General features: G+C 57.7%; 1 protein-coding gene across 1 annotated transcript; it reads left to right on the top strand.

Annotated features, from left to right (window-relative positions):
- Positions 1 to 568: 568 nt before the first annotated feature.
- LOC309587397 (L-gulonolactone oxidase-like) lies at positions 569 to 23,619 on the top strand (the record flags this gene model as incomplete). The annotated part of the gene is made up of 12 exons (XM_082305514.1): positions 569 to 652; positions 6,577 to 6,678; positions 7,297 to 7,422; positions 8,263 to 8,357; positions 9,901 to 9,991; positions 10,903 to 11,088; positions 20,384 to 20,491; positions 20,912 to 20,988; positions 21,892 to 22,041; positions 22,441 to 22,605; positions 23,073 to 23,163; positions 23,491 to 23,619. 12 exons carry the CDS (start codon positions 569 to 571, stop codon positions 23,617 to 23,619), a joined length of 1,404 nt encoding a protein of 467 aa, XP_082161640.1.
- Positions 23,620 to 25,025: the final 1,406 nt, after the last annotated feature.

The following is a 25,025-nucleotide window of genomic DNA, read 5'->3' on the forward strand; positions in this document are numbered from 1 at the left end:
GCTTTCAAGAGGAAAACCCATGGCGTGTCCCCCGCCGTGTCCAGGACCCGGCCATCAGGACAGGGCTGGGTTTGCAAGGCTGCTTGCAGGGGGTTTGCAAGGCGATGCCCAGCTCACGGGGGACTCAAATGGGGGCAGAACCCCCAAATCTCCTATTCTGGATGCCATGGGCATCCCTCCTTCTTCGCTCTGCGCTCACCGATGCCGGCGGCGATGGCCGTGGCTGCCAACGCCTCCCAAGGCCCGCGAGCAGGAGCCCGGGCTCCGATCACCGAGGGCAGGCAGCAAGCGCTGCCGTTCCCCGGCCTCCCGGGAGATTCGTCCCCCTGCCGAGCCCCGTCCGCAGGAATTAAAGCTTCATTTCCCATTATTTATCCTCCCTTGGCTTTTTTAGCGCTTAAAGGAGATGGCGGCGGCGGAGGCGCGTGGTCGGTCGCCCTCCCCGGGCTGGCTCTGCTTCGGCGGAGAAGCTGGTGGCAGTCGCGCCGCGGTACAAGGGACAGGCGGAGCGGGGGGGACAGCCACCCCCGGGTTCCTCCGTCCCTCTGAGCCCACGGGGGTACCCGCGATGGCTGCGGTGAGCTCCGATGGGAAACGTCTGCTGGACGGCGTGCGCGGGGTGCACACGTGGGGTGCACGGATGCAGTGCAGGGTGCGGGCATCAGGGTGCAGGGTACACACATGGGGTGCAGGGTGCACACACGGGGTTCAGGGGGCACAGATGCAGTGTAGGGTGCAGGTATTAGGGTGCAGGGTACACACACGGGTGCAGGGTGCACACACGGGGTTCAGGGGGCACAGATGCAGTGTAGGGTGTGGGCATCGGGGTGCAGGCTGCATGCATGCGGTGCAAGGTGCACACACAGGGTGCAGGGTACACCCATGGGGTGCAAGCATTGGGTTGCGGGGTGCACACATGGAGTGCAGGGTGCAGGCACAAGGGTGCAGGATGCACGCATGGGGTGCAGGCATGCAGCACAAAGGGCACACACAGATTGCAGGGTGCAGGCACCAGGGTGCGAGGTGTGGGCAGCAGGGTGCAGGCTGCACACACAGGGTGCACAGTGTGGGTACTGGGGTGCAGGGCGCACACATGGGGTGCAGGGTGCAGGCACCAGTGTGCAGGGTGCACACACGGGGTGCAGGGTGCACACACATGGGGTGCAGGGTGCACACACATGGGGTGCAGGCACCAGCGTGCAGGGTGCACACACGGGGTGCAGGGTGCACACACATGGGGTGCAGGCACCAGGGTGCAGGGTGCACACATGGGGTGCAGGGTGCACACACATGGGGTGCAGGCACCAGGGTGCAGGGCGCACACATGGGGTGCGGGGTGCAGGGTGCAGGCACCAGCATGCAGGATGCACACATGGGGTGCAGGACACACACACATGGGGTGCAGGGTGCACACACATGGGGTGCAGGCACCAGGGTGCAGGGCGCACACATGGGGTGCAGGGTGCAGGCACCAGGGTGCAAGGTGCAAACATGGGGTGCAGGGTGCACACAGATGGGGTGCAGAGCGTGGGCACCACAATGCAGGGTGCACACGCGCGGTGCACGGCGCACATGTGGGTTGCAGGCGGCGCACACAGGGTGCACAGTGCGGGTACTGGGGTGCAGGGTGCCCATATGGGGTGCAGGCAGAGCCTGGCAAGGTGACGCTGGGGGACTGCGGAGGGTGCAGAGCCCCAGAGCCGGTGCTGCCCTACCGGCAGGGTCTGGCAGGGTGACCCTGCCCCATGCACACAGCGGGTGGGCTGGAAACCCCCAGCTGCCAGGGCTTCTCCTTAGAAACCCAGCTAAAATGGAAAAAACCCCATTAATATATAGGTAGAGCCAGCAAAAGCACAGCCGCTCCGGGGCAGGGGCTCGGGGGAAGGAGCTGGGCCTAATCCTGCACCTCCAGGACCATACCCCACAGCCTCCAGCTCTGCCATCCGTAGGCAAGGGCTCCCTTCGCCCCAGGGGGTTTGGGTGCAGGAGGGCAGGATTGCACCCAGCCGCGCTGGCTGGCACCCACCAAGCTCGATGGTACCCGGTTAAATTTCAACCCAGCCCGGCCCTGGCCTCTGGGGTGGCTCCGGCTTCGCCCCGGCGACGCGCGGTTAATATTTCAGCCCCGCTGGGACTGAAAACACCCGGTTTGCTGGGTGCCAAGGGCGAAGGTCCCTCGGGGGCCAAGACGCCTTTGCACGGCTCAAACCGCAGCGTCACCCCCCCGGGGACCCAACGCCACCCCGGCGTGAGAGGGTGGCACGATGGGACCCCCTCTGCTCGTCCCCCGGCCCAAAAAGAAACCCCTGGAAATGGGCTGGTTTTCCTCTGCTTTTCATCGGGTTTGCCCTCAAAAGGCTGCGAAGCACCCATGGGTGCTGGCAGCAGGGAGGCCGGGACTCTGGCTGTGCCCGGCGGTGACAATTAAGGGACGATATTTCCCTGCTCGCATGCGGGGTCCAGCTCTGGTCCTGTCCTCCTCCAGCCGCTGTTCGCTGGCCCCGTTTCGGAAAGGAAGCAATTAACTCCGAAAAAAGAGGAAAAAAAAAAAACCCTTGGAGATTGAGAAATAAAGAATAAAAGCGGCCCATAATGAAATTTCAACTGTTTTATTTTTAAACGGAGAAGAAAGAAGACCAGAAAAAAAAAACCCACCTGATTTCTGCCCGGCCTGAGACGCTGCTGGAATGGCTCTCAGGGCTCAGACACGCAAAGAGGTGCAGCAGAGCGCTCTCCTGCCTCAGTTTCCCCACTGCTGTAGGGGAGGTGGCAGCTCTGGGAGCCAGGGAGGAGCGCGGCGGGCAGGGGAAAGGGAGGAAGGCTCCAGCCAAAAGCCAGATTTTTGGATAAATCCCATCTCTACACTCCTGCACGGGCTGGGAGGCACAGCCTCATGCACATCCCGCTGCAGTGTAGCGGCAAGGCGGGCACCCTGCAGTCTGGGAGGGCATTGCAACGGGTAACGCATTGCAATTTGGGAGTGCATTGCAACTGGTAATGCATTGCAATTTGGGAACATATTGCAATTTGGGAGCATATTGCAATTTGGGAGTGCATTGCAATTTGGGAGCATATTGCAATTTGGGAGCATATTGCAATTTGGGAATGCATTGCAATTCATAATGCATTGCAATTTGGGAATGCATGGCAATTTGGGAATGCATTGCAACTGGTAATGCATTGCAATTTGGGAATGCATGGCAATTTGGGAATGCATTGCAATTTGAGAACATATTGCAATTTGGGAGTGCACTGCACTTTGGGAATGCATTGCAATTTGGGAGTGCATTGCAACTGGTAATGCATTGCAATTTGGGAATGCATTGCAATTTGGGAGTGCACTGTGGAACTCTGCAATTTGGGAACACTTTGCAATTTGGGAACCCATTGCAATTTGGGAATGCACTGCAATTTGGGAATGCATTGCAATTCGGGAATGCACTGGCCATTTCTGGTGCAGATGTGACAGTAAAGAGTAGCTGCAAAGGCAAGCAATTCCAGCAGAACCCGCTGCTGGGCCAGCTCAACACCCGCAGCTGCAGAGGTGCCAGCGAGGGTGCAGAGAGGGGCCTCTCCCAGCTCCCATCCCCATTTTGGCTGCTTTGCAGAACCCCAGCCAGGCCACTGAGCATTTTTCCATCCCACCAAAAATTTCCTCGCTTCACAAACAAATTCACAAATGGCTCCAACACCTGGCAAAACGCCACTGTGTCGTGTTATTTTTTTTTTTTCCCCCCTTTCCTCCTTTAATTGAATTATTCCCTGCTGTTCAGCTGTAATTAGCCGGGCTGTGACATCCCTCCTGGATGCAGCCCAGAGCCGGCGGAGAGCGAGGCCGTGGCGGAGAGCTGCATCCCTCCCTGCCTGCATCCCCTTCACCCCGCGCTGTTAATAAATAATCCCTTGGGGGGTTTTTTGGGGAGGTTTTGATGACTTTGCACAGCGCTTGGCCCCAGAGCTGTTAGCGGGGCAGCCCTGGAGGTGTCTGACCCCACCGGCTGGGCCCCTTGGCGGCTATCTGGGCTCGAAGGTGTGGTGGAGGATTATTCATTAATTTGCTGCATTGCAGCTAAGGAAAACAGCAGCAGGGTTTCAGGATGGTCAGGAGGTCAAGGAGCTTTGAAGGTAGATGTGAAGAGCCATGGCAGAAGCTGCTGGAGGTGCTCGGAGGTCCTTCGCAGGCTGCACAGCTCCTGCTCTGTAATTAAGAAGCAATTTTCCCCTCTCCCGGTTCGGGATTGTGGTGGAAAAGCCGGGTCTCCGAGCATGCCGCCGGCATGCGAAGGCAGCTGCCCGCAGCGGCGTTTCCCTGCCCGCTCGGGGCTTGGAGCCGTGCTCCCGGAGGTCACCTTGCCCGAGTTAGCCGGCGCAGAAAAATCGTTATCGTCCCCTCCTTAATGAGGGCCCGGGGAGGGTTTGCTTATCACCAACGCGCAGCCACCGAGCTCCTGCAAATCGCCGCTCCTCGGCCGTCCTTCAGATGAGACCCATCGCCCGGCCGGGTCCTGTCCCCCCTTCTGCTCCCGGTGGGACGGCAGAGCCAGTTTGGGGTGCAAGGCAAGCGTGCCAGGCGCGGAGCATCCTCCTCCTTGCAAGACAAGGAGCGAAGACGCCCGGCGCCCGTTTGGCCCATGGCGATGCCGTGCAGCGAGGCCGTCGCATCACCCGCTGCCTGCACCCCGCCGCGTGCCCGGTCCCTTTCCCTATCCCCCCCTTTTGCCCAGCTTGCCCAGTGCAAAGGCTGCAGGTTCAGGCGACCCGCTCCAGGGTGAGGACCCCCAAAAGGGAAGCGGCTTCTCCCCAAAACCTCCTGAAGCATCTTCTTCCCCAAAGCCACCGAGTTTGCAGCATCCCTGTAGGACGCGGGAGCCCAGGATCAAATCTGTGCCCAGATCCTGCTCTCCCAGCCGGGAAGGAAGGGCTCAGCCCCCCTCCTCCCCCAGGGAATGAGGCAAAGCCCGAGGGGAGGGCTGTTATTCATTATCCTTCCAGCCTGGAGAGAAGCTCCTTGTTGACCCCCGGGGCAGGACCAAGCTCTGCCAGCCTTGGTGCGGCCAGGATCGCCCCTCGTCCCGGGTGCCGGAGCAGCCGGAGTCCCGCTCATTCCAGCAACAGCTCCAGGAGAGGCCGGCGGGATGGTAAGGAAAAGCCAAGAGGGGAATTTCCCAGTTTTTGGGGTGGGAAAAGTGGCCCAGGCAGCGTGGAGCCACGCGCCGTGGTTGGGGCTGGCGGGGACGATAAGGTTTTATTGCCACCTTTGATGTGGATTTAATAACCAACAGCGCCGTGATGAGAAATAGGAAAGGTGGCTCAGAAACGAGGGAGGGAAGGAAAAGCAACAGATTCCTGGATAAATCAGGACAGGCTCCGGCTGCTCAACAGGAATGTTTTCTAGCCCAGGGGTTTTCAGTTTCCTCCATTTTGTTCTTTTAGGGTTTTCCATTTTTTCCTGCCCCCCTCCCTCCGTACCCTGCCTCCAGACCCCCTCTGGGTTTTAACTTGCAGGGGGGCTGCTGTGGGGCAGCCCCAGCCCCACCTCCCCCTTGCCCGAGGGCTCCCTGCCCCTGTCTGGGCTATCTGCAATAGCTTCCTGATGGCCCTGGGCTATCTGCAATAGCTTCCTGATGGCCCTGGGCTATCTGCAATAGCTTCCTGATGGCCCTGGCTGGGGGCGGGCAGGGTGATGGGCCATCCACTGTCCCTGCCCTGCCCAGGGGTGGTGGGGAAGGGGGTGGCAGGGGGGAGGGATGCTCAGGCACCCCTCCAGAGCCCCTTCCGCACCCCTGGAGAAGTTTGGCCAGTTCGGGGTCTGCTTTTTGGGTGGGAGCTGAACCCCTGATAGAGACGAGGAGAAGGAAAATGAGCGGAGGGCAGGGGAGGGAGCCTGGGGGGGACGGTGGAAGGTGGAGGGTTTGCTGATGGGGAGGAGGCTGGAGGGAATGGGAGGAAGGAGAGGGCAGGAGGTGGCAAGGGAATAAATCATTCCCTGCAGCCAAGGTGGGAGACGTGCTGCGTTGGTGGGGTTAAACCCCTGCCTGGAGGTGGGATGGGGCTGGGTCTTCTGGCTGCACCCTCCACGCTAGGTCTGGGGACAGTGTCTCAGGGTGGATGGCTGAGGTTGGAGGGAGGTCCCAAACTGGTCCCAGTCAGCCCCTCATGATGAGGCCACCTGGGGACACTGGGACACGAGGCCACGAGGTAGGTATGGGCGCCGAGACCAGATCTGGGAGGAGACCAGAGCAGAAGGGACCATGCAAACCCAGAGGACCCCAGCACACATCGTGCTGTGGGAGGAAGGGATGGGCTGCGCTCAAGGGAGATGTCTCAAACACACCAGGGCGTCCTCCCACTTCTCCCCACTGACTGCCAAGGGAGCCCGGGCTGCCTTGCTCACATGGAGACGTCTCCGCTCTAGGGACTCGAGGGCTTGAGATGAACCTCTGTGTCCATAAATAATTAATCCTTTTGGAAACCTGGCCCTGGTACAGCGGTCTTGGCAGGCGAAGGATGGGCTGTGTGGAAAAAAGCAGGGGAGGCACTTGCTTTCTTCTGCTTTAGCTCTTGGTTTGGGTCCAGGTTCACGGCCAAGGAGGAGTCAAGTTCCAGAACTGGGCCAAGACCTATGGCTCCTCTCCGGAGCTGTACTTCCAGCCCACCTCGGTGGAGGAGATCCGGGAGGTAAGGAGGGTGCTTCCAGGGGACAACCCGTTAGAAACGAAGAGGAGGAAAGGCCAGGAAGGGCTGTGATGCTCCATCAGGTTCAGTCAGAGAGGTCACAGCTCGTGACAGCATGAGTCCCAGGAGATGGCCCATCCTACTGAACACACATCTCCAGCGATGTGTCAAACACCTAAGAGATGCAGAAAGCTGGCACGCCTGGGCCCAGCTGGACTCCGTGCCATGGGCATCAGCATCTGGCATCCTTCTGGGGTCCCCTGCCTGCCCCAGCTGCCACGCGGAGGGGTGCAAGTCCTTTGGCACTTTTGTCACCCCAGTGATGCCTCTGTCACCCTAGGGTGTCTCAGGTGGACATCACCTCTTTCGGGATCATAGAATGGTTTGGGTTGGAAGGAACCTTTAAAGGTCATCTAGTCCAACCCCCAAGGATGATCCCAAGGGCTGTCGTAGGAGGTGTCTGGGCTCCAGGGGTGGTTTCAACCCCAGGTGATGAGTTATTCAAGTAAATGGATGTCAACCATGGGTGAGAGTTTAGCTTGGGATGTCTCACAGTGCCTCTGGCACTGCTCTGAGCACAGGGCTTTGAGGGAGGTGTTGGATGCTCTGTTGTCTCTGCAGATCCTGGATCTGGCCAGGCAGCGGGACAAGAGGGTGAAGGTGGTGGGGGGCGGCCACTCTCCTTCGGACATTGCCTGCACCGATGACTTCATGATCCAGATGGGGAAGATGAACAGGGTCCTCAAGGTGAGACGAGGTGGTGCGGTGGCCCTGAAAGGTGGTGGCACCCCTGTTCGTGTGGCCACCGAGGGCTGGGAGGCATTGCACCAACACTGCCATATACCTGCAGGGGGTACTGGGCTCTTACTGGGGCTGCGTGGCTGGCTGGTGAGAAACAGTGGGAGAACTGGCTCTGTGCACGCCTGTGTGTCCTGTGTGCATGCACGCGTGTGTGTGCATGCACGTGTGTGTGTGTGTGCATGCCTGTCGTGTGTGCATGCACACCTGCGTGCCTGTATGTGTGCGCCTGGAAGCGTCTGTGCATATATATGCACGCATCTTTCCGTATGCGTGCAGCTGAAGATGAAAAATCCTGACTGTGGCAGCGTAACCTGAGAGCTGGATCATTCCTGGTAATTAACAGCAATAATTAATTGAGGAACGGCTCCCTCCCTGACAGCTCTGTCTATCAGAGGCGGGATGAATAGCTCCCGATGGTAACAAGCTGTCCTCCCACCGGGAGCTGGCTGAGCAAGGCAGGAGGGCAGAGCAGAGAGGTTTGCCGAAGGCAGGGCTTTGTTGGGGGGTGTCCTCTCCCTTGCGTCGACCGACACCTCCGAGAAGTTATGGGAGAGGTTACACACCTGGAGGAGGGAGAGGAACCAGTGGCACCATTGGGTTGGGTGAGGTTTGGGTTGGGTGAAGGTCTGAGAGAGGCAGCAGCTCAGGATGGAGCAAGGCCCTCGTGGTACGCAGCTCTCCCGTGTAGACGTTATCAACTGCATTGGTAAGAGCAGAGGTGTTTGCCATGGAGTGTTTCTCCTCCAAGCTGTGTGACCTTCCCCTCTCCCCTCCCATCCTTTGCAGGTGGACAAGGAGAAGCAGCAAGTGACGGTGGAAGGTGGGATTTTCCTCTCGGATCTGAACGTCGAGCTGAGCAAGCACGGGCTGGCCCTGGCCAAGTGAGTGGGACACGTGCGCAGGGCCGTCCCTGGGTGTCCTCCAAGGTGTCCATCCTTGCCCTACGTCGAGAGCTGGGACAGGGCAAAATGGGGAGGTTTGAAGAACGTTTACTGCAGAATAGGGGTGTTTACTTCAGGATCTGGTCTTCCACCAGGGTCCTGCAGACCACAGGTCAACCCCTGCCCCGCGATGGAGTAGCTGCTCCTGCCTCGGAGCAGGAGGTTGGACAAGGGGAGCCTTTATCCCCACGCCAACCCTGTATTCTCACTGCACCCACCAGGCTGGTCCTTTCCATGTCATGAAGGACAACTCTGCGCTCCCTGGCCCTAAAAAGATGAGAGCACCCCTCCTAGGGATGTCTTGCAGGGGGAAGAGGCTGACAGCAGGCAGCTCCGGGAAAAGGAGGCTGATGGTAGATAAAATTAGGCTAGAAATGAGTTTTTGATGGCGAAGGGCAATTAGCCATTGGAACATCTTAGCAGGAGGCATGGGAGAGTCTTCGCTCTGCGTTGCTTTGGGATGTCTGGTGTCCCCAGAAGAGGAGGTGGAAGTGATGGGCTGGGGGTCCAGGGCAATCTGGGGGCAAGGGATGGGATGCCTTGAGCTGGCCACAGCTGGTCCCTCTGCCTCCAACACGCGTGGGTCTCCCTTCTTGGAGAGAGCCACCTTCAGATAGGGGTTTGCAAAGGACATAGTCGTGGAGAGCATTTCTCACACTCAATCTCTTTCATTTGCCGACCTCAGGGAAGAAATTGCTCTTTAATTACAGCCTAGCTCAGTATCTGCATTCCTCAGCCAAGACAAGAGATGGGTTTGTCAGAGCCCTGGCCAGGGCTGGGGTGAGGGTTCAGAGAAAGAAGCCCCACCGGAGGAGATGATGGCCCATGGTGTGCATGGGGTGAGCAGGACTCCTTCCTGGAGGAGGAATCCACCGACGGTTGCAATGGCCGTAGAAACCACATCTGGTTCAGGACATCCCATCTCCCCAGCTGTTGGAAGCCGGAGGATTATTTTGGGGGAAATGGCAGGAACAGCACGCTGTTTGCTTTCATCTTCTACCGTCCCACCTTGGCCATGGTTGGAGGGAGAGACCTCGGTCTGTAGAGCTCGTGCTTGCAGATGCTGCTCCCAGCCCTGCTCTGCAGCGATGTTTTTGGGGTAAACCCAGGTTCCTCACCCCCTGATTTAACTGCATATGGGATGGATATCTCTACCCCAGTGAGTCCCTGCAGGCTGATGGGGACTTGTGAGATGGGACAGAGCTGAGTTGACCGTGGTGACCTGCGCTAACCACCCGCCTCTTCCTCCCCATGGACTACAGCAGCATCCTAAGAAGATACGTCCCATGGAGACGTGCACACATGGCCAACGAACCCTCCCGTTGCTGCAGGGTACCCAGAAGGGTGGAAAACCGTGCTCGTCGGGGCAGGGGGCATGTCCTGGGAGGTCTCTGTGAAGGGTCTGCATGCGGTGTAACGCCTGGCACAGTGGGCTGTGCCCCACGCGCTCAGGTCCTCACCCAGCCCCTTCATCTGCTCCCAGCTTAGGAGCCGTTTCTGAGGTGGCAGCGGCCGGTGTGATCGGGACGGGGACACACAACACCGGGATCAAGCATGGCATCCTCCCCACCCAGGTGAGACACGAGTCGGGAGCGTGTCGACGCACGGACATCAACATCTTGAGGGCTTCAGGGGAGATGTCCCATCACCCGGTCTGGGTCTGGCGTGCCCAGCCCTGGGGTAAGGAAGGAGCACGCTGTACTCAGCAAGCAGGAGGGGTCCTGGCCCCCCAGGATGGGGCTGCTGTGGGGGACCCCCAGGTTCCCCATGCACACTGGGAATCATAGAATCATCCAATGGTTTGGGTGGGAAGGGACCTCCAAAGGCCACCCAGTCCCACCCCTGCCATGGGCAGGGACATCTTCACCCAGACCAGGGTGCTCAGAGCCCCGTCCAACCTGGCCTTGAATGTGGCCAGGGATGGGGCATCTCCCACCGCTCTGGGCAACCTGGGCCAGTGCCTCACCACCCTCAGCACAAACAATTTCTTCCTCCTCATCTGCCAGGCAAAGCGTGATCCAGCCCCAAACTCCTCCGTCCCTGTGCTTTATGGTCCTATAACGCGATGAATAAGCTCTGTACCAACAGGAAAGCAGTTCTTTTATTGGAGCCCCCCAAAACCAAGTGTCTGCAGGGCCCAGGTCTATTTTTAACTAGACAGTTATGAAAATCCTCCACTCCTAGCTAAAATCCTCTACAGCGATTCCACCGATGGTTATGGGGAAGTGAAGTCTTTTGGAGGCGTTTTACTTCAGTACTTGATGGCTTTTCCTAGCATCCCCCAGCCAGAGAAGGATCCTTTTATGTCACAACATCAAAGGTGGCAGGAGAGGGGCTGGTGGAGCCAAGCTCACCAGAAAGATCGTTGTGATATGGGGGTCTCCCTGCTTAGCCCCCAGCCATAAGGGCTGGGGTGAACGCAGGGTCTCGACATGGAGACGGGACACACTGAACGCTCGCTGAGGCTCTGCTCCCCTCTTGGCAGGTCGTAGCACTCACACTGCTGACGGCCTCTGGGGAGATCCTGGAGTGCTCCGAGTCCATCAACGCGGACATCTTCCAGGCTGCCCGCCTGCACCTCGGCTGCCTGGGCGTCGTGCTCACGGTCACCTTCCAGTGCGTGCCCCAGTTCCACCTGCACGAGGTGGCCTTCCCCTCCACCCTCACCGAGGTATGCCGTGGGTGATGCTTTCAAAGCTTCCTTGGGGATAAGCAAAGTTCTCGGCGAGGTGACGTGGTTGGAGGGAGACTGGGAAGTGGTTACGCTCCAGTGGAAAAATCCCACAGGTTGTGCTCCTTGTGCATCTTCACGGTGTGCTTCATGGTGTCCTTTAAGCTGGAAACTTCTCCAGGGTGACAAAGGAGAGGGAGGAAAAGCCACGTGTCTTAGCAAATGCCACTTTAGCTTCCCGTGGGTGGGAAGAGGATCTTCTGGGACTGGAGAGGTGCAGGCAGTGGGGTGGGGAGGAGAGGTACTCCTGAGTGCCACCTCTGCGCCACATAGGGCGGCTGGGTGGTGGGGACCTGCAGCAAGACGTGCATCGCATCGTGCAGTTGATGTTGTCACAAACGCTTAAGGAATCACCGACAAGGGTCTTCGCAAAAGTGGTTTTAATGTGATGTTGTAAAAGCGCAACTTGACAGAGCTGGATGGCAAGGTTCACTCTATTAGTTACTGCATGGAGGAATCATACGAAGGAAAACGGAGTTACACTTGAGTTAGAATGATTCACAGAGAGATGCAGAGTAAGGAAGACCCTCCCGTTGAGTCACGAGCTTCAGAGTAGACCCCCTTGCTTTCTAAACTCCTGATGGAGCTTAGGTGCGGCCAGGTTTAATCTTAGTCTCAGACTTGGACAACGGTTTATGTCCAAGGGAAGAAATACAAAGAGTAAGGAAGACCCTCCCGCTGAGTCACGAGCTTCAGCGCAGACCCCCTTGCTTTCTAAACCCCTTCCTCAGAGAGGAGCCTAGGTGTGGCTGGATCCAGTCCTAGTCTCAGACTTGGTCAACGGTTGATATCTAAAGGATTAACAGGTTGGACTCGATGATCTCAGAGATCCTTTCCAACCTTAATGATTCTATGATTATATATGCAAAGTTTATATAATGTTTCATGAGCATCAATTCAGCACGCAATCAAAGTTACCAAGACAAAATCACGCTGCCGAGCAGGGAGAGCTCAAGGAAGGCTCGCTGAGGCGGTCATATTTATAGGATAACGTCATTGGCCTGTTGTCAAATTACACGCGTTGGAAAAGGTACGCAGGAGACTCCTTGTACCCACAACTTTGTTCCTTGATAAAGGAGTCACTCTGTTTCCTTGTGGGTTTTCAGAGAAAAGATTGAAACTAGAGGAGTTCACGGCCCGGCTACAGCTCGGGGCTTTTTCTCTTTCGGAGCCTGCAGCAAATGACCGCCGGTCTGGTCAAGGGGTCGAGCGCATCCGTCGCAGAGGAGCAAAGCAGGGTTTGGGGTGTAGCCCCTCGCCTGGTTGCACGCTGAGCCAGCGGGGTGGTGGGAAATGGGGGTGCTGAGTCCCCTTGTGCTGTGGGAAGACATGGGCTTCGCTCCCAGGGGAGCTGCACGGCGCAGAGGCGAGGGCTGAGTGTGCTCCGGCAGCTTTGCTGGCCACAAAATCTGGGAGGAGGCTGGGTGGGGAAGCCCAGGGTGCTGTGAGTCCGCTGTGAGCTCTTCAAGCCGCACAAAAAAGCAGGTGGGAGCTCTGCACCTCGCACTGGGACCCTCTGCAGCCACCCCTCTGCGTCCAGCCTGGGGGAGCTGGGCAGAGAGGGAGAGCTGCGGGGAAGGAGATGAGAGTCGTTTCCTTTATTTATTATTCCTGGTGGGTTTTGAGAACTGCAAGGCACCGTCTCTGGGAGGAGTTGTGTCCATTCCCAGCTGCTTTCAGCTCCACATCTGGCCCAGGACAGCTCAGGGGTGTGAAGGTGATGTGAAACCTCACCTCTTTCATCATGGCTGTGCTCACCCCTGAGCTGTTCCCAGGCTCCTCTTTTAAAGCTGGTCCAGATTGATACAGATTATTTTGCATTTATCTAGCCTGAGATTCAAATAGCTGATTTTCCTCTCCCGGACCAACCCCCGTGCAGCCCTGGGGCGGCTGATGGCTACAGGAGAAGGCTGGTGGCTTCCAGCGTCCTCAGGAACCTGCCAAAGACTTTCTGTGCTCACCCTGGGCTGCGGAGGGTGAGCCTGAGCTGGGACATGGCTGTGTCCTTCAGAGACGTCCTCTGGGTCCTGGCAGGGGAGACGGGACCACCGTGCTGCGGGAGGGCTGGCTGCCTGGCCACCATCCCCAGCTCGGAGAGGACGCGTTGGCATGGGGTACGTCGCAAACCTGAGATCCAGGGGAGCAGAGGGCTGCTGCTCAGGAGAGACCTCCTGGCTGGGCTCGAGTTGGCCGGCGGGAGCTGCGTGCCACCAGTGGGACCGAGGCAGGGGAGAGGAGGGTGAAAACGCTTCTCCTACTCTTCTTGATTTCACCTCTGATTCAGATTTGGGGCTGGCAAGGTGCTTGCCCTCTGGAAGGACAGCCAGTGCCCTCTCTAGGGACCGTCAATGTCCCCATGTCCTGGCCTCTCTGCAGCATCGTCCTCACAGCTCAGCATCGATTGTCCCCTGCCTGACTCAGCCCGGAGGTGACAGAAATCGGACCCCCTCCTCCGGCTGTGGTCTGTCTCTTGCGTACAACCCCGTGGGTTTTAAGCTCTTCCCCCATCTGGTGAGCAATGCCTGAGCTTCGTTGCAGGCAGAGATGAGCGAGGGGAAGAGCAGCCGCAGCGGCGGGGAGCTGCTCCGGGCTTGGACGCGTGCCTGGGCTGTGCAACGCCGGCAGTCCCGCCGGAGCCAGGATGGAGGTCTGCCCGTAGCCATCAGCTTCGTCTTCCCTGGGCTGCCTCCTCCGAGCTGCTGCAGGACCAAGCACGGAGGCTCCAGTGCAATTGAGTTAGAGATGCTGAAGGAGCCTGCAGGCATCAGCGCTTGCTTCTGGCCATGGGAAACGTCACCACGAGATGGATCAGCCAACGCCTCTGCTCCGTTTAACCCCGTGGTCGCAGGCACTGGCAGGTCAGCAGAGATCTGGTAACTCCAGGCACGCATGACTAAGCCTAATGCAGATTTAATGTTTCAGCTGGAGAAAATTGCCCTTGCTGGAAATCCTGGGCTGGTCTGATGAGCTGATGTGCTGCCTGGACTAAGCAAGAACAGGGAGAAGACGGTGCCTGCGCTGAGCCAGCGTCCCTGGAGGCAGGCAGTGCCTAGCTGGGTCCCGGAGGAGAGGAGCGGCATCCCGCAGGGCATGGCTGCTCCCACGAGCCGTGGGCTCTCCGAGGAAGCACCGTCTCCCATCTCGTTGTCTCCTGCTGCTCGGCTAACGGAGAGCCTTGCTTTTTCCAGCACCAGATGGGCCACTTAAAATAGTCCAGGAGCATCTCGTGCTTTTGATAATAACTTGGTCTTTTCTTGTGCGTGAGGTCTGGGTATAATTTGGGATGGGGCTCTCCATCCCTGGAGGGATTTAAAAGCCGGGGAGATGTGGTGCTGAGGGACATGGTTTAGTGGTGGCCTTGGCAGTGCTGGGTTAACGGTTGGACTCGATGATCTTAAGGGTCTTTTCCAACCTTAACGATTCTGTGATTCTATGATTCTATCTCCCAGTGTGAAGTTAGGTTTAACTCTTTTTTTGAGCTGAACTTGGGACAAACGGCGCTGGGGATGAGGAGTGATGGGTGACACGTTTCAAGGACCGGACTGAACAGATCCCTTAGCAGGATCCAATCCCAGAGCTGCATCTGGGTCGTGTGATGGAAAACTCCCTTTAAGCCAATTGTCATGCTGCTACTGGACTTGTCCGTCTCCGTCTTGCCAAAGGTCCAAATCACCCAGACTAAGGCCTATGGCGCTAGTGACCATCTGGGACATCCCCAAGGGAGGTGGCTTTCTGAGGAGGGTTTCTGACCTGCTTTTTCCTAGATCAGGATCATAGAATCATGGAATCATTAAGGTTGGAAAGGACCTGTGAGATCATCGAGTCCAACTGTTAATCCAACCGACGATCTTTCATGACTCTCAAGGCTTCACACGCTGTCTCCTCCTCCGCAAGTTCTCCTGCTGTCCCACCATCTGTCCTCTCCCTGTTGTCCCCTCTTCATGGACATGTCCCTCCTGAAGACCATATCTTGCATGTGGCCCATGAAAGGGCACTTGATTGGCCATGGAGAGCATGAGAAGTTGAGGTCCTTATTCAGTACAGGGCCAAGGCACTGGGGACAGTGTCCTGGGATGCTGGTACAGAGATGCTCAGTGCTGGAGCATGGTTTCCTCCAGCCGAGCTTTCCATTCCCAGCAGGAACCAGGCTGAAACAAGCCGAGTTCCCTCGAAAGAGGCATGAAGTGTCCTTTTTTGGGGCAGCGCATCTCCTGGGCTTTACGAGCTTAGGTCTCCAGCGGCTTTGTGGCCAACAGTGGGTGTGATCTGGTTCCCTCAGACAGCGTTTTGAAGGCCCCGTGGGCATTTCTACAGAGCGATTCGAAGGAATTCTTTCTGCTGGGAACACATCAAAACCGACTTTCCCTGTCTCTGCCATTATATAAACTCTTTTTCACTGCTGGATGCGTTTCCTTGGAGCCCTCCCACCCTCACGGTGCTGGGAAGTCGGCTGGAGCGAGCTGTTCCATCCGATGCTCAGACCCTCCATGGCTGGGACAGCCTGGCACAGCTCCCATAGCAGGATGTGACCCCCTGCCTTGAGCCGAGCAATCATCCAGCTTGTCCCAGGTCTCTGGTGCCAGATCATCGCTGGAGGCTGCAGCATCACACAGGCTAAAGCCTACAGAGAAAGGGCCACCTGCAAGTTGAAAGACCCGGTGGCCTTCTAAATGTTGTGTGGGCTCATTGCATTCACTGCAAGGAGTTAGATTTTTGGATGGGGAAACTGAGGCATGAAGTCCATCAGGAAGAAGAAACTGGTGGTGGTGGAAAGGAACCTCCCCAGGAGCTTGGATCTGCTTCAACCACTGGTCATCTTTGTCCTCCTGTGAGGTCTGACATCCCCGCCGGCGCATCCTCAGCAGCATCCTCATCCCTTGGCTCATTTGGGTCTCACAGGTCCAGTTCCAGCCCTGGCTAACGACAGCACAAGCCTTCGTTAAGTCAGGCTCATGAAAAATAAATAGTCCTTGGACAAAAGCAGCAAAATTTGTTGCAGGATTGATCAGAGCTGCAGCGCTAGTAAAGCTCGGCGAAACGCTGTCCTTAATTTTTTAAGGACTGAATTATTCAGTGTCCTGTTGGGGTGGCTCGAACACCATCACGAATGTGAATTTAACGCACTTTTCCCGTATCTTCTTCGTAAGCCCTGATCCAAAGCAACCCACCGGTCCTTGTGCCACGCTGGAGCGCTTCAGGGTCTTCTTTTTCCTGGGAGGTGGGAAGGGAAGACAGAGGAATAAGGGAAACCGCCAAGATATTTCTCCAGCCTGCAGTGAGTTCATTACCGGTGTTTCCAGTTGCGGAGGTGATGCCTTTGCGTTTAATGGCTCAGAAGTATTTTTTGCCTGTGAATTGCCTGTTTGATTCCCGAGCTGCGACTTCCCTGGTGTCCCGCAGCAGGGAGTTCCCCTCTTTAAATGAATTTAAACACGTTTAAATGCGGTGGGAGCCTGCCCAGCTCCTTACGGCTTGGTCCTCACCCACCCTGCCAGACCGCTCGGACCTTCGCTGCATCCCCTAGCACCTTTCCGCAGCCACGTTGCCAGGTCGAGTGGTGTTTTACACCTCCGAATCTGCCTTTTAGATAGGAAACTTAAGCTCACGTGCAGGATAAGCCTGCTGTCCTGAGCAGGGCAGGTACCCCAGGCTGAGCTTTACCCTGCTCAGCATCATCTGCCCAGGCTATGCCCTCCTGCACAGCTCAGCCCATCTTTCCCCGTCCCTCGGGGCTGTTAGGAGGGTGAAACGAGAATGCGCTCTATAAATATTAATGCCATTATCAATTCTCGGTCATCGCTGGTTCTTTGCCTGCTTCCAGATCTCCGGCTTTCATGTCGAGTGGCCCAGCGAGGCGGAAGAGGATAATGGCAAGGGAGCAGGTTCCTTGAAATATTTAAGCCTGAGTTATCTAAGACATTGCAAATAATACATGTGTCAGAGGAGCCAGGCTTGGAGTTGTGGTTATATAAGATGTGAACGCTTTCTTTTCTGGCCTCGTGATTATCTTTATCGCTGGGATAAGCTCAGCCGCTCTGGCTGCTGACGGGGACCGGGAGCAAGGCGTGGGACCCAGAGGGTTCATCGCACAGCTGAGGTCACCAGAGAGACCTGCAGAGCATCCCTGGCGGGTGGTGGGGATGGAGTCAGCCTCCCCCTGCGCAGGCTGGTGAGGATGAGGATGGGTCAGGATCAGATACGATACTTCTTCCCCTGATCTTTGCAGCTTTGGGGCTTCCCGAGCTGGAGGTGGTTTGTATATATGTAATAAGGCAACGAGTTTCTCTTCCAGGAAGGTCTCTGATCCGCTTCTGAACCCATGCCAACTTTTAACCACCCACAGACTTGCACAGCTTAGTGACCCGGTGGGTGAAGGACAACTTCTTTTGGTGTGAGCCTACCACTTCCTAACCCTAATCTCAATCCTAACCCTTTTGGGGGATGTCCCAGGCACCTGGCATGGATCCCTCAAGCCCAGCTCCCCCAAGACCAATACCTAAACCCCCTTGCTGGGCCTGACCTCGTCCCTCCCAGCCAGAAACATAGAATCATAGAATCATAGAATCATAGCATCCCAGGTTGGAAGGGACCTCGAGGATCATCTGGGCCAACCTTTCCAGCACAATCTAGACGAGATGGCCCAGCACCATGTCCAGCTGAGTCTTAAACGTGTTCAGCGTAGCGGAGTCAACCGCTTCCCTGGGGAGATTATTCCAATGGTTGACTGTTCTCATTGTAAAAAATCTACCTCTCGTGTCCCATCGGAATCTCCCTGGGAGTAACTTGTACCCGTTACCCCTTGTCCTCACCATGGGACTCCTTGTAAAAAGGGAGTCTCCATCTGCTTTGTAGCTCCCCTTTAAGTACTGGTCCATGGGTTTGGCTTCAGTGCATGGAAGTGACTCTTCCATGGTCAGACATCGTCCCCTGATGCGGTGGGATGCCGGCAGGCACAGGCAGCACGCAGGCAAAGGAGGAGGCAGAGCATCCATCTCCTCCCCCAAAAATGCGAGCTCTCCATGCTCCCTGGCTCCCCTTCATTGCTCTGACGGACCTACGGGATGCGTGCTAGTGACTTCTTGTGCTTCATCCTCCACAGCACCTTGGCCACATCTGCCGCTTGTCCCATCCTTGTCCTTTCCCCGAGGACCATCTGGAGCAACCAAACCTGCATTGCAGCAGGCGGGGTGCCTGACCCTCAGCTCCGCGAGCTCTCGAGGGTCTTTGCAAGCAAGAAAGCAAGCGGCTTCTTTTGACCCAGCCTTTTTGAAGCAAAGGGATTTGTTCTGGGCTCCTGGGAGGGAAGCAAAGATGAGCAAAATCCCCTGGGTCTCTGCATGCTCCAGGGTCATCTCGTTGCACGCGTTGGCCACGTTACAGCGACAAGATTTCCACCACCCGACCTCGCCTCCGACTCCGGCACTCAGCCAGCCGACAACGTCCCCAAGGACTCCCGAAGCCGGTTCGCTCGCTGCCTTCAGCTCTTGCCTGCTGCACTATAATTATCCTACAAAGTCGCGGGCTTATTTTCTTCAGACCAATATTCCTCTATCACAAGGATCAAAAGCGCACATTGAAAAGGTCGCCCCGCTAGCAATTTGCTTCTGCGCTCAAACGCCGCGGCTGGAAGACAAACAGACATGGGCAGGATCACCTTGGGAAAGCTGCATCCGTCTTTTCCCCACTTGTTTTAGCTACTCCATGCATTTGTTCCTAAACCAAACCGGGGAAGATGTGGGGTCGTGGCTTTTGTCCTGCTTCTACTTGCACAACTGTTAACTGTTTCCAACGTGAGAACTTCTCTGGGGGGAAAATAGGCTGTTTTGGGAACATCTTAGAGAGATTTTTTGGCTTTTTGGGAGCTGCAGATGCGAAGATGAAGACAGCAGCATTAGCATTAATTCTCACCAGTTACAGGAATACCCTATTTGTCTTCCCATCCTCCCCACTTTAACGGAACCACGGCATCGGTGTGACCCACAGAGACCCTCACCTTGTGGCAGGGTCACAGCAAGATGCTCGATGCTACAGCAGCCCAGCCTGGTGATTAATAGCTCATTAAGACTAATAATAATAATAACTCAAATGACCCAGGCAGAAAGGAGCAGCTTCACAGCTAAGGTTGCCGTGACCTTCCTGGGGTTATAGCCATGGGTCGTTGCACCTTCTCCTGTGTCAAGCAAACTCCTCGAAGCAAAGCTGCTGGGTTTTTAAGCCTTTCTGCAAAGCTATGGGAGATCCCTGCAGGAGGAGCAGGGGGTGCTTGGAGAGGTGCTGAGATAGCACCGTGCTGAGCGCAGGGTCCCTCTACCCTTGCACACACGGGCAAGGTTTCCTCCAAGCAGCCCTGGGCCAAGACCCCGGTGGGAACAGGCTGAGTTATGTCCTGGGGTCACCCCCTCCAGCCCCATCACCTTCGGGGTCCTGCCTGTCCCCTGCCCGCTCAGACTCCCCGTGCTGCGCTGTCCTCGGCTGCTGGCAGGCAGCTCATCCGAGGGAGCTGCCTTCCCTAAAGCTCTTTTTTGTGTCTTTATGAATAATTCGGCAATTCTGCATTTGAAGTGGGGGATGTCTCTGGGACAGGGCCGTGTAGTGCATCCTGGCTCCATCCCCTGTTGTATCCCGGCTCCATGCCCCATTGCATCCTGGCTCCATCCCCTGTTGTATCCCGGCTCCATGCCCCATTGCATCCTGGCTCCGTCCCCCGTTGCCCCGGGGCTCCAGAGCTGCAAAGGGATGTGCTGCCAAGGTATGAAAGCTGGGGAGGGCATCCCTGACACTGGCCCAAGGAGGTGGATTTTGGTAGCCCCCCAGCATGCCCCGCTGGCTGGCTGATGGCTGGAGGGGGCCCCTCCAGCCCTGGCTGCACTGCCTCGTGTCCGGGAATGCCTGATGGAGCAGTCTGGGATCTGCAGAGGTGTGACTGCAGGAGGGTGCGGGGTCTGAGCTCCAGTGTGTGCCAGATGCAGCCCTAGCAGCAGAGGAGGTGATGGGCACGCTTGGTTCCCTTCCCCAGATGTTGGGTCCATGGTCTCTATGAGCCCCTTGGTGCTTGGCTGGGCTGTATTGACTCCCCTCCAACCCAAGGCTTGCCAAGACCCTGCAGACGGACTCCTTGGACCTCCCCCAGCATTCCTGGGAAGCCTCCGAGGTGCCTCCAAGCCCTGCTCCCAGGATCCCTGCTCCACAACAGGGGACAGTCACCGACCAGCCCCCATTTCTCTGGTTGTTGCAGGTCCTCGATCACCTCGATGAGCACCTGAAGAGATCCCAGTACTTCCGATTCTTGTGGTTCCCTCACAGCGAGAATGTCAGCGTCATCTACCAGGACCCCACCAACAAGGCAGGTCCCACCGGCCTCCATGCAGGAAGGGAGAAGGACCCGTGCACAAAGCTGGGTCCCCTCCCAGAGCTGGGATTTTAGGATGGGCTTGCTGGGGGGGGCTGATCAGGGAAACAGCATTTTGGGGCTGGGCTCTGCCCGTGCTCCATGGTGTGGGGGTCCCGAGACAGGGATGCAGCTGGGGCTGTCCAAGCTCTCAGCATCCTCGTGACAAAGCCTGCTCTCTTCCTGGGACTGGATGTGGTCCTGTTTCATCACGGGAGAGAGATTTGAGGAGTCCTGGGGTGCCCTTCCCCAAATCCCCACTCCCAGCTTGGTCCTGGTCCGGGCATGCGCTCCCACCTTCACGCCCACTGGCAAGAAAGCTGCAAACCCTGCTGGTCCCTAACTACCATCATCTTCCTCTGCTTGGCTTTGCAGCCCCCCTCTTCCTCCGCCAGCTGGTGGTGGGATTATGCTGTTGGCTACTATTTGCTGGAGTTTCTGCTCTGGGTCAGGTAGGAGCGTGCTCTGGGCAGCGGCCGGGGACAAGTGGGGTCGGGGAGGTTTGTCCAGGGCTGCCCTCATCCAGCTCTGTTTTTTGCATCTTTACATTGAAACCTGTGCTGCTTTGCTGGGAGTCCTAGGGAAGACGGCAAGGGAGGATGGTGATGCCCATCCCTGGGGGAAGGCGGCGATGCTTGTTCTCCTCCAAGCAAGCTCCTGTGCAGGAGGAGCGGGTTTGGGCTGGGACTGATGTCTGGGGCTGCACTGCCCTCTCCTGTGCACAGAGCTGGAGCAGCGTGCCGAGGCGGCGCGGGTTTGCAGCAGCAAAGGAGCTTTTTGGGGGGACGGTGTTGGCTGTGAGCGTGTCCTGAGCACCAGGGTGGAGAGAGGAGATCCAGCCAGGCCGTGGAGGCTAGGCTGGGAGGCAGGACCTCGGTGGCACAGGAGAGCCAGGCTGGACTCCGTGAAGAGGGAGAAGAGGGACTGGTGGCCACTTAGGACTCTGCCGAAGGGTCCACCCTGCCACTCCACCCGGTCCCCAGTAGCTCTCGGTCCCCCGGTGCGAGGATGCCCAGTGCACAGCCTGGGAGGTCTCAAGGAGGAGGGAAGGTGATGACCGAGCAGCCCTTTTCTAGCTCGCACCAAGAGGAGGAGGAGGGAGCCGAGGACAAGGGTGCAAGGTCCAAGATGAGGTGGGGTGAGCACAGGCGGGCTCCCGGCAGGGCTGCAGGACCCCACGGGCTCCAGCACCCTTGGAGGATTGCAGCTTTGCTGCTTTGCTTACAGCCCCTCGAGAGGGCATCCCCTTGCCCAGCGTCCCCGGGCTGTGGCACCACAGCTCACAGCCTGCCCTTGGCAAGTCCCTGGGCAGCAGCTCCGGGGGCAGATCTCACCTCCTGCTCTCTCCCCTGCAGCACCTTCGTGCCCAGCTTGGTGTGCTGGATCAACCGCTTCTTCTTCTGGCTCCTCTTCAGCTCCCGGGTGGAAAATATTGCCATCAGCTACAAGATCTTCAACTACGAGTGTCGCTTCAAGCAGCACGTTCAAGACTGGGCCATCCCCATGTAAATGGCTCTGCAGCCCCCCCCCCGTCCATCCCCAGCCGGGCTGTGTGCCCAGACCACGTGCCATCCCCTGCTTCTGCTCTGCCCCAGCCCAGGCTGCCTGGAGCAGGAGCAAAGCCACGGAGAAAAGGACCTGGCTAGGAGGGACCGTTCCCACCTGCACGCTTAGCATGGGGCCCCTTCTGCATCCCTGTCCTGGGGTACCAAATCCATGCCATGCCATGTCTTGGGGCTCTGTGAGCCCAAAGCAATGGGAGGGATGTGCTGGGAGATGCCAAGCCATTCCCTGAATGAGCAGGGGGCCAGGGATGGAGCTGTGGGGATGGGGGTTCAACGCTGAAGGGAAGCTGGTTGTGCCCTTGCTGGCATTAACCGGGGCTGGGGGCTTTCCCTGGGCAGTGAGAAGACGAAGGAAGCCTTGCTGGAGCTGAAAGCTGCCTTGGAGAACAACCCCAAGATGGTGGCTCACTACCCCGTGGAGGTGCGCTTCGCGCGGGGAGACGAGATCTGGCTGAGTCCCTGCTTCCAGCGAGACAGCTGCTATATGAACATCATCATGTACAGGTGAGCCATGTCCCCATCCCACCTCCCTCTCCTCCTCTTCCTCCTCCTCCCCGGGTCAGCGTCCTGGTGCACCGGGAGCCGTGCCCAGAGACCCGGCAGCAGCAAATGCACAGCTCAAACACACCGACACCAGCTCTCGGCTGGCACTGGAGAGCTGGATCGAACAAGCTCCTGCACCTTTGCCCACTCTCACCCCAGTCAGACATTTGCAGGCCCCAAGCCAGAAGGGATGGGGTGGCCTTGGAGCACCCTAGAGCCACCCACCCCCGTTTCTTGAGGATGTTGTCCTATGTGAGGGTCCACCGGCCAAGTGCTGGTGGCATGCTGGTTCCCAGAGGGTTTCCATCATCCAGTGCTGGTCAAAGAGCCTGTGATGTGCCCCTAGGGTTGTCCTTCTCCCCAGGTGGGGGTTTCTCGGGTGTACAAATGCCCCCACAGCCCCTGCTAATGCCCCCCCTGCCCTCCAGGCCCTACGGGAAGAACGTCCCTCGCCTCAACTACTGGCTGACCTACGAGGGCATCATGAAGAAGCACGGTGGGAGACCACACTGGGCAAAGGTATTGATGGCCCCGCTCCTCTGGGAGGAGGGGGTCTGCAGAAGGGGGTCCCTTCCCCTTCTCCGTCGTGGCTCCTCATGGGAAGGGGGGATTTGCAGTTGAGTGAGGGTCCGAGAAAGGCCCCCACATCAGGCTGGTCCCAGAGAGAGATGGATGCCTCGAGGAGATGGTGTTCCCCTGTTTGCTACCCACCCTGGGCACGTAGATAAGGGGATGGAGGTCCCACCACTTCTGCAGGGGTTTCCCACAGCACGTAGTGGTGGGGGTCCAGGACCAGCGACACGTTCCCAGTGATGGGAACCCCCCCGGACACTTTCTCTCCTGCAGGCCCACAGCTGCACCCGGAAGGACTTTGAGAAGATGTACCCAGCCTTCCCCAAATTCTGCTCCATCCGGGAGAAGCTGGACCCCACGGGGATCTTCCTGAACGCCTACCTGGAAAAGGTGTTTTACTGACGGGGGCAATGCAGGGGATGGAGGAAAAAGCAGCCATCACCCCCAGTTCTAGAGACACCCCAAAGCTCATGGTCCTCCGTGGTCCCAAGGTGCTGCACCCCGCTCTGTCATGACAGCAGGCGGCAAGGGCTGGCCCCGCGGGCAGCGGCACGCTCTGGTCTCGGTGCTAACGAGGCTCTGTGGTGCCTGGAAAGCTCTCCTGGAAACCAGCAGCTCGGGGGGGACCATGTCCCTGTCCCCCCAAGACCCATACAGCCCCAAGTGCCTCCTGTCCAAGCCAACATCTCAATAAAGACCTTTCTTTGAGCAGACCTTATCTGAGCCTGTGCTTTCAGCCTGGGCGGGTGTCCGATGGAGGTGCCCAGCCCTGGGAACCGGGGAGGGGGCTTGGTGTCCCTGTGCAGCCCCCCTGCAGGCGTCAGGGCTGGGCATGGAGACCAGAGCCCATCGCATAGCCTGGGGCTGGTGTCGTCCACGTCCTCGAGCTCAGGCCATCTCCCCTCGCAGAGGCATGCAGGCAGATTTTGGGAAGAAGAGGCTGCCTGCCAGGTCCGTGTCGGTGCAAGGGAAGCCATGCATGAGCAGATGGGCTCTGTCCTCTCCCAGGTGGGACTGCAGCTGCCCCACGCTGCCAAAACCTGCAGGAGATGCTCGTCCAGATCCAGCGGGGCGATGCTCATGCTCCTGTCCCTCCTCTCCTAAAAACCGTCCCTGCCCTGAACGGCGCCGGTCCGAGCCTCGCTTGCATCGCCGAGAGATGGGGAAAGGGACATGAGTTTCTTGAGAGGAGCGGCAGGCTTCCTCAGGATGGCCAGGACAGACGGACAGCAAGTCAACAATGCTTTTAGAGGGACGCCATCCCAGCACCATGCAGCCTCCCTGCCCTGCGGGGCCACGTAGGAAGCAAGTGCAAGATTTTATGGGAGAGGAGAGTGACTCTTATCCCCAAAACCTGGGATGCTGTTTGGTTTGACCCTCTCCCGCTCACTCCAGCCGTGGTTTCCCCATGTGTCCTCTCCCCGCAGCTTCACAAGAGCCACGGCCTGGGCGTCTGGTGGCATGGCCAGGATTGCTGGTGTGCAGGAGCCAGGATGAGGGGCACCAGCGATGATGTCTCTGGGGTTGCCCTTGATGGACGATGACAACCCATTCATGGGCAGATGTGCTTTGACTTCTAGAGCCATCGGCTGGCACCAGGGTGGGTAGGCCGCAGCTCTTAATGAGCTCAGGTCACTCAAGGCAAGATGCTGGAGTCATGTCCAAGGTCAGCTAACAAACCTGGTGTTCTGGCCAAGCAAATCCACAAGAAATCCAAGAAATCCACAGGGCAAAAGGATTACTTGGTCATCAAATCAGAGATTTCTGAAGTCCAAAGCAGGTCATGCTCAAATACAGAAAACTAACTG

This window comes from Platalea leucorodia, assembly GCF_965183815.1.
Source record: "Platalea leucorodia genome assembly, chromosome: 3".
Lineage (NCBI taxonomy): Eukaryota > Metazoa > Chordata > Aves > Pelecaniformes > Threskiornithidae > Platalea > Platalea leucorodia.